The sequence below is a fragment of the Labeo rohita genome, chromosome 7, assembly GCF_022985175.1.
Source record: "Labeo rohita strain BAU-BD-2019 chromosome 7, IGBB_LRoh.1.0, whole genome shotgun sequence".
Classification (NCBI taxonomy): domain Eukaryota; kingdom Metazoa; phylum Chordata; class Actinopteri; order Cypriniformes; family Cyprinidae; genus Labeo; species Labeo rohita.
This window is the reverse complement of record NC_066875.1, coordinates 44558541-44568157: the sequence shown is the minus strand read 5'-3', so window position 1 is coordinate 44568157 and position 9617 is coordinate 44558541. Positions and strand designations below refer to the sequence as shown.

At 33.0% G+C, this 9617-nt stretch overlaps 1 protein-coding gene across 1 annotated transcript in view; it reads right to left on the bottom strand.

Annotated features, from left to right (window-relative positions):
* Positions 1 to 206: 206 nt before the first annotated feature.
* The window catches only part of mthfs (5,10-methenyltetrahydrofolate synthetase (5-formyltetrahydrofolate cyclo-ligase)), a 17258-nt gene continuing 7847 nt past the window's right edge, over positions 207 to 9617 (bottom strand). Inside the window, exon 3 of the mRNA XM_051114430.1 lies at positions 207 to 862. Coding sequence (XP_050970387.1) covers positions 636 to 862 — 227 coding nt within the window. The 3' untranslated portion in view covers positions 207 to 635. The remainder of the gene's footprint in view (positions 863 to 9617) is intronic.

Genomic DNA, 9617 nt, shown 5'->3' with positions numbered 1-9617 from the left:
AAAACATAATTTCTTTACGACTGAAGAAAGACAGACATGGGTTTATTTAGCTCCTTTTGGCTACTTAAGACTGGTTTTGTGGTCCAGGGTCACAAATGTGGAATGGAGAATAAAATCTGAGGTGTAGTGGAGGATTTCTCAGTGAATAATGACTTCAGTTTCAGTCTGATCCTCACACAGCTATCAGAAGACTTCAGACTATAGTGCACAAACAATACAGAGCGCTTTAATGGTGACAGACATCATCACAATGAATTGTTCCTCTATGAAAATGAACCGTATGAATATTCTTCAAAAATCCCCTTGTGTTTCACAGATAAAAATAATGCCATACAGATTTAAAACAGCATGAGTGACTAAAAAAAAAAAGACCAAATTGTCATTTTTGAGTGAACTGTTCCTTTAATGTCAGGACAGACTGCATAGACTTTTGGTAGTGAGCATTTGGTAATTCTTATGCTGATACAGAAACTCTTTCTCTGAAAGGAGTCTCCAGATATTATTTGATTTGAGAATATGGATTGCATCCAAAGAGATTTAATGCATTTAATTCAGAAACGAGATCAATGCCGCAGGAATCATTTGAATTCAAATGACTTTCAGCAGCGCTGAAATCAAGGTCTGACTGCGTCAGTTCATTCCTCGTCTTCGTAGAGGACTTCATCAATAAGAATATCATGTTCACCCACTGGGACTTCAGCACACAGCTGCTCTTTGAAAGCCAAGGCGATGGTGTACGGCTTTCCCTTCGGGTGCGTCCTGCAGCGCTCCAGATACGTGTCGTAGAAACCCTTTCCTCTGCCAAGCCGATTCCCCTTCTTATCAAATCCCAAACCAGGCATGAGGATAAGATCTAGTCCTCCTGTAACAAAATTAGACAGGAAAGACAGTAATTAAATAAGATTATGTGGATTATGCAGATTTGCTTTTGGAGCTCAAATTACACCATTACAGCACAATACAGTGAATTTTAAGATCTTAAGAACCAAAAAACGTGCAGGGAAGCCAAACAAGCCTCCAAATGAAACCACTGAGTGAATTGCATGCAATTCAAACTGTCATTTAAGAGCTATAAACACAAAGCATTTGTGTGCTTACACACACAAAAAGGTACATGTGCTTTAGATGAACATACTTCATAATTTTTTAAAGATTCTGCTCATTTGCATATTTTTTAGCTATTCATTATGGAAAAGATGCATCATGCATGCTCTTAATTGACAGATATAATAATCAGTGCATATCTATTTTAAAATTACAATAACTACTTTCAACTGACAGTTGCAGACGTGTAAGGCAATCAAAATTAGCCAATTAGTGGCTAATTATAGTATTACACAAAATAGTTTTGAAGGTTAGCTGATTAACAAGAATGTGAAGATAAATACAGTGCATGTTAATTTAGACTCAAATATAAATTCTGAACAACTGATAGTATTTTGATAGTCCACTTTTGACATTCTACTAACAGTAAGTAACTTTGCAACTGCATGTCAAATAGTCATTAGAGTAGACTGTCTGCTTAATATCTTCTAACACTCTTCTAGACTTTGCAAGTGTATGTCAACTTTTCTACTAACCCTAAACCTAACCTAACAGTCTGCACTGAGAGTTAGTAGACATGTAGTTGCAAATTAATAAGAATTAGTTGACATGTAGTTACAAAGTGTAACCAGTGAATTTACTCACCCCCTTTTCATCCAAGATGTTCATGTCTTTCTTTCTTCAGTCGTAAAGAAATTATGTTTTTTGAGGGAAACGTTTCAGGATTTTTCTCCATATAATGGACTGCTATGGTGCCCTGAGTTTGAACTTCCAAAATGCAGTTTAAATGCTGCTTCAAACAATCCCAAATGCGGTTGTAAACGATCCCAGCCAAGGAAGAAGGGTCTTATCTAGCGAAACGATCTGTTATTTTCATTAAAAAAAAAAAAAAAAATTAAATACTTTTTAATCTCAAACACTCGTCTTGCCTTGATCTCCCTGAACTTTGTGTATTCTGCCTCAAGACAGTTAGGGTATGTCAAAAAAATCCAATCATATTTTCTCCCTCAACTGTAAAAATCATTTCAAAATCATCCTACATCGCTGCAGAAGTACAGACCGAGTCTTTGCAAAGTGAACATGCAAAGAAGATCAAACACCCTTAACAAATAACGTAAAACCGCGATATAGCATGCATCTGAAGTTGAGGGAGAACATGAGATGGGAATTTTGGAAAAAAAAACAGTCCATGAGCATTTGACATTAAAAACTATATAAATTGTATTATTTTTATGAAAATAACTGATCATTACACTAGATAAGACCCTTCTTTCTCAGCTGGGATCGTTTACAACCGCATTTGGGATCGTTTGAAGACGCATTTAAACTGCATTTTGGAAGTTCAAAATCGGGGCACCATATCAGTCCATTATATGGAGAAAAATGCTGAAATGTTTTCCTCAAAAAACAATTTCTTTTACGACTGAAGAAAGAAAGACATGAACATCTTGGATGACAAGGGGGGTGACTACATTATATGTGAATCTTTGTTTTGGAAGTGGACTTCTCCTTTAACATAGTACTGTCAACTACTAGTAAAACAAACTCTTCACATAAATAGCTACATTAAGTTAAACTGAAAACAAACAGATTTACATTCTGCTGTTGTGGCCAGAAATGCTGTGGCATTTCTAATGAGCCTGATGGGCCTCATTCTTTTTCTGCACATCTACAAATGCATTTGTACGTAAATTGTATTTCAAATGGATTTACTTTGCGTTTACATTCACGAATGAGGCGTATAGCATATAAAGGCCTTACAATTAGCAGATTTTGAAGACAAACTATCAATGACAGTGGCCAGACAGTCTGATTTATTGGTTTACAGGAAATCTGTGTCTGAGTCTGAATTTTAAACACAAGCAAAACCATTAAATATTGATATCAACGGTGCGAACATCTCACAATCACAGCCTGTTCTTGCACCGCTTGTTCAATATTTCACTGTCGGCTCTGTTCTAATAAGCCTGTCTTCAACATTCATTAATAATGCATCTACGCAGTACAGGAGTATTACATACACATTTTTCAACATGACACGACTGTGTTGGGAAATTGTAAGGAGTCACTTTAAACCAAAAAACAAGACAGTACGACGACAACAGGGTCTCAGAGAGCTTCAACTGTGCAATATACTTCAAAACATTAATGTTTTGAATAAAGGTGGCATATTGTAAAAATCAGACTTTTTTCATGTTTAAAGGAAAAGTCCACTTTCAGAACAAAGATTTACAGATAATGTACTCACCCCCTTGTCATCCAAGATGTTCATGTTTTTCTTTCTTCAGTCGTAAAGAAATTGTTTCTTGAGGAAAACATTTCAGGGTTTTTCTCCATATAATGGACTGGTATCGTCTCGTGTTACTCTGCCTGGACTGTTTTTTTTTTTTTTTTTCGGTTCATGACAGTGTATGTCGAAAAACATACAGGTGTTTGATCTTGCATGTTCACTTTGCAAAGACTGGGTCAGTACTTCTGCAGTGATGTAGGACGATTTTGAAATGATTTTTGAAGTTTATGGGGAGAAAATACGATTGGAGTTTTTCGACATACCCTAACTGTCTTGAGCCAGAATACACAGAGTTCAGGGAGAACAAGACAAGATGAGCGTTTGAGATTAAAAAGTATTTGAATTGTATTTTTTTAATGAAAATAACGTATTGTTTCGATAGATAAGACCCTTCTTCCTCGGCTGGGATCTTTTACAAGTGCATTTGGGATCGTTTGAAGCAGCATTTAAACTTCCAAAAGGAAGTTCAAACTCGGGCACCATATCAGTCCATTATATGGAGAAAAATGCTGAATTTTTTCCTCAAAAAAACATAATTTCTTTATGACTGAAGAAAGAAAGACATGAACATCTTGGATGACAAGGGGGTGAGTACATTATCTGTAAATTGTTGTTCTGGAGGTGGACTTCTCCTTTAAGTGCTATTATTGGTCCTCAGTGCATCTATCAACCCAAAAAACGTGAAAAAGGACAACCCAGTAACTTTGTTTTGGTAAGCCTTTTTCTGCAAGCATGTGAAAAAAAGAGCTGCTCAGATTTCGCTCCCCCCCCGTGACGTGGTAAAGGGAACTTATTATAATATTACCTTCCATTAATCTGTACATTTCTACCCATAGCGCCGCCGCTGTGTTTTCACAAGTGACCACAGTGGCAAAAATTTTATAAGTCATGCTAAATGTTCTGTGTTTGGCTGCACAGACAGGACAAGACAGTGGATTTATTGATTTGTGTTTTTAATGTAAGCTTGTGTGTTTAAGCACAATAAGACATGAAAGAGAACTTAGTTTAGTACTCTCATGCCGTGTGACAGCCGCTTTCTGTGTGTGAACTTTGGATGTGTGCGCTCAGAAAACCCTATGTCGGAAGTTTAAACTAATATGGTTTAAAACACATGATTTCAGTGTGATTAGACATGATAATCCAAACCAAACAGATGTTTTTTAGCAGAGTATCTGAGGTATGAGCTGTAAAGGCACAGCCCTGTTCTGGAAAAGAAGGCGGGGAGCAGCAGCTCATTTGCATTTAAAGAGACATGCATGAAAACAGCTTGTTTCTGCTTCCACTCAAACTAGGCATTTTCAAAATTATATAGTAAATGATCTATGGGGTATTTTGAGCTGAAACTTCACAGACACATTCTGGGAACACCTGAAACTTATATTACATATTGTTAAAAAAGGGGCATATAATAGGTCTCCTTTAATAAATATGAACCAATCAGACCATCTCTAATATGAACTGCTTATATAAAACGTCTTACTCAAGCAATCGCAGATCTTTTACTTTCATCAGTTCTGCAGAATGTCTTTCTCAGGCCTTCAGGCTGAATCTTAGCAACATGTGGGACCCCCAAGATCTCAATCATCGTTTTGTCCCCAAATTGCTCAGGGTTCAATCTGAAAGTGCATCAGTCCTTTGCAGGATTTCAAAAACACCTCTCTTCTCATCTCTTCATCTTATCTATTTATCTGCCAAACCCAGTTCACAATCCTCTGGTGTAAAGGTGAACTAAAAAGGATTTGAAGAAACACAGGATTGTGCTGATGGGAATTTCTCACTTTTTTTTTTTTTTTTTTGTTACTATAGATGAAAAGCACACTTTTAGGATTGCTTTTATTTTTTTCAATGAGAAAACCCTCAGTCATATTATAAAATGTGAAATAAGGGAGACAAATAGAGATATTTTTGCTGTAATTGTTTGGACTTTTTGATCAAATAAAAGCAGCTTTGGCAAGCGTAAGAGAGTACTTAAAAAAAAAAACAGATACACACGAAAACATTCAAAAACAGATTCACTAAAACAGCTGTGAGAGACTCATTTCATGTATGGTTAAGCATACTACTAACAGCTGGGTCTATGAGATGCTTTTCATACTGCAGCCGGAAATATGAGAGTCATTCCATCCAGACGGCACAGTTCATTAAGTCCAAATGTTTGTTGGAATCATATAAAAACTTGTTGATTTACAATCTGCACGGTTTGACCTTAAGGGAAGACAGTGAGGAATGAAGTGTTATTGCAGGATTAAACGCTATCGGAGCACCTCAATCAGACACACCAGCAGATAGGCAATGAAGTTCACTCCGCTGGATTCAAACCATTCAGTCTTGTTAGCACTTAGTGTCACAGTGATGTACTGCCAATACAAGCATGCAAAGATTGTCCAGTGCACAGATTCAACACTTGTCCCTCCTTCAAACACACACACCTGACATTTTCATCTAGTCACAGCTCACTGTCATTTCTTTTTGTTGGCAACAGTCAATGTCCATTTTACTTCTTTAATCGTATCAACCTAACAGAATCATAATATTAACCTGAAACTATATCTAAATAGCTATTTTACAATTAATATTGTATCAGTGTTATTATCGTTAACTAAAATTTTAATTATAGGTAACCCTTTACAATAAGGTTTTATTAGTTAACTACTTTAGTTAACATGAACTAAGAATAAACAATACTTCTACAACATTTATTAATCATAGTTGCTGTTAGTTTTTTTAAATACATTTACATAATAATACATTTACTAATGTATTATTAAAATACAAAGTTGTGTTTTTTAACATTGGTCAATGCACTGTGAATTAACATGGACTAACAATAAACAACTGTATTTTCATTAAGTAATATTAACAAAGATTATTAAATACTGTAATAATTGTACTGTTCATTGTCTATTCATGTTAGCTAATACATGAAGTAACATTAACTACAGGAACCTTATTGTAAAGTGTTAAATAATAATAATAATAATAATAACAACAACAACAACAACAACAACAACAACAACAACAACAACAACAATAATAATAATAATGTCAGTTAGTTGCCAATTTTTCATTTTCATACTTAAAATAACTAAAACGAAATAAAATAAAATGAATAAAATAAAAAAATACTGTATAAACATTAAAAACAATTAAATTTCTAAAACTATAATATAATGAAATTTTAATGTAAAACACAAAAAATCAAATCTAATTCAGAATATTAACAAAAACTATAATAGTATATAAATAATACTAAAATAACATTGTATTACAGATAGATATTGACTAAAATTAAAGCTAATAAAAAGTAATAAATAATGTAGAAATATTTGAACAAATAATAAAAAGACAAAACACAAAAATTACTACAACTTTAAAATAAGTAAAAATTAAAAATATAAAAATAAAATCAAATTCAGACTATTAACAAAAGCTACAATAGTATATCAATCATACTAAAATAATGTTGTATATAGAATATAGAATAGAAATAACTATAGAAATATAGAACTATATAGAAATAACTAAAACTAATACTAATTGTTACTAATAATATAAAAATATAGAAATATTTAACAAATAAAAAAAGACAAACAAAATTTGTACAACTATAAAATTAAACAGAAAATATAAATTAAAATAAAATTCTAAAACAGTATTTCAATGATACTATAAAACCACAACAAGAATTAACAAAAACATTAAATAAAAAATAAAAAATAAAAATCTAGTGAAACTTATGAACAAGAACTATAATATAATTAATGATACAAAATGAATACTGCATTAAACAATAAACTAATAAATAAATAAATAAATTCTATATATAGACATTTTCATCTACTCACAGCTTGCTTTTATTTCTTTTTGTTGGCAACAGTTAAAGTCGATTTCCATTTTACTTCTTTAATCATAATATCTACCTAACAGAATCATAATATTAACCTAAAACTATATTTAAATAGCTATTTTAAAATTAATATTATATCAGAGTTATTTAAAACTTATTTTTCATATATAGACATTAAAAAATAATGCTAAAAAACAAAAACTTAAAACTTACTAAAACAACAAACTAATTCACAATAAACTATAAAAGAAAATGAACAATGCTAAAATAACACTATTACATACAGGAAAGTTATTACATATTACAGAAACATTTAAAATACAATCTTTTAAAATCCTACGTGCACTGAATCGTCCACAATGAGACCTAAAAAAATCTCTATTTAGAGAGCAAATAAGCTTTGAAATTTTTATTTCATGTTGACTTTAAAGGCAAACACCTCTACAGGCGAGAGAAAGGCCGCAGGACGTCCTGGGCTCAAGGTGACGGCTTCACTCTACAGGAGCAAAATGCACAAAAACACCCACCTTCCTCTCTCACACCGGGACAGTTCTGGACGATTACACCCCTCCTCGTGTGCGGTGGACATATCAGCCCTCATTTCTCTGTTTTTCTTTCCCTTTCTCCTGAACGCCTGTATATTTCAACCCCTCCTCTCTCTTTAAAGCACATATACACAAACACCCCATCAAATGTGGGTCTAAAACACACAGACTTTAATCTCTGAGTTATTACTTACTCCACAGGGGCGAGAGGCTTTGGTCTGCCATCCTGTAACACCTGCCTAGTTTATATTCTCCACCACACGGACGCAGTCAGACGGCCTGATCTCTTTCCTATTTGCTTTAGAAAACTAGCCATTCTGCTAGAATGTACCATTTACTTAAGCTATAATTAGCCTGATGATAAATGATAGAGATTATGTAAACTGTATAGATAGTAAATTAGGAAGATGAGGTGAAAAGCACATCTTTGATACCCATAAACAGCCCACAGTCACAAAAGCCATAAATACTAGCTGTATGCAGGCAATGGTGTGATTTATGAATCATAATTCACTTACTGCTAATTAATGTGGGGAATATATTAAACATGAGGGTAAGTTCATGACTCAGGCAGTATAACAAAATATACTACATGAGTTTGACAATAAACACTTTGTCAATTACTAAATTACACAATAATGAAGAAATTATGGAGAAAAAGCTCTAGCTAATGCATTTATTTTCTTTAATACACTGTACTGTGCATGACTTATTGGTAAATATTATTGCAAAGGAACACATAAACCACCTCCAACCTCGACTTGCTGCTGGTAAACACCCACGTTTCACCATCCAATCCATTTCTGATGGATAAAATCAAGTTCTGTCTTGCATTTTTTAACTGTAATTTCCATAACATTCTGCTTTAATTTAATAATGCATAAATTAAAGATAGATTCGAGATAGATGCGTGACTCTAAATCACACATTTAGAGGGAATATCTTACTATTACAGTGAAACTAGGTGGTGCTGTGATCTTTAGTCTGTTTCTGAGTCATAATCTAAAGTGAAACTTTAAAAATCATGAGTTACTGTACTACTACTAGTCAGCATACATTATGTACAGTCCTGCAACACTGCAATGTGGTATCTTGAAGAAGATATGCAAATATTCAACCACAAAATGCAACATTACTGTAACAAGCTGAAAATATCCTAATGTTAGTGTTTAGATGCAATGTAAAGATTCAACGCAATATAAAACAATACCTGAATGTACTGTAAATAAATGTGAAGCCAAATATAACTGTGGAACGAGAGCACCATCTAGTGGTACAATACTTTTACTTTTTCAAATCACCTAATACCTGTTTAACTCTCCTCACATTGTAATTATTATAATAATAACATTTTAATATAATTATTAATTATATTAGCTTACACCTCTGCAAACATGTGCAGGAGAATTTGTTTAGCATATTTTATTACAAGTAAATTAAACTCAGTCTGATTATTTCTCTCAGCACAGTACATGATGTGTTACAAGAGTGTTTTGCAGACTGAATTAAATGCTATAAATCATTATCAGCTAATAGTTTCAACTAGGGCTGCTTAATGGTTAGTAAAGACTCCAATTGTGATTTTTATTTAAATATTGCAACTGTGATTGTGATGCTTTTTTTTTTGTCTTTTTTTGTTTGTTCGTATTTAAAGCTTGTATGTATGTATATATATATACATATTAAAATAAGACATATAGTAGTTAGTAGTTGTAGTAATTGTGCAAAATCTAGCATTTAAGAAACACAATTAGAGTTAAAAAAAAAAAAAAAAAAAAAAAAAAAGCTTGTTTGTTGGACTGCATAGTTTTTGTTTTGTTTTTTTTGGGCTGTAAAGTTTGGTCAAAAATGCTGTGATTATAAATCAATATGATCATGATAATATATATGA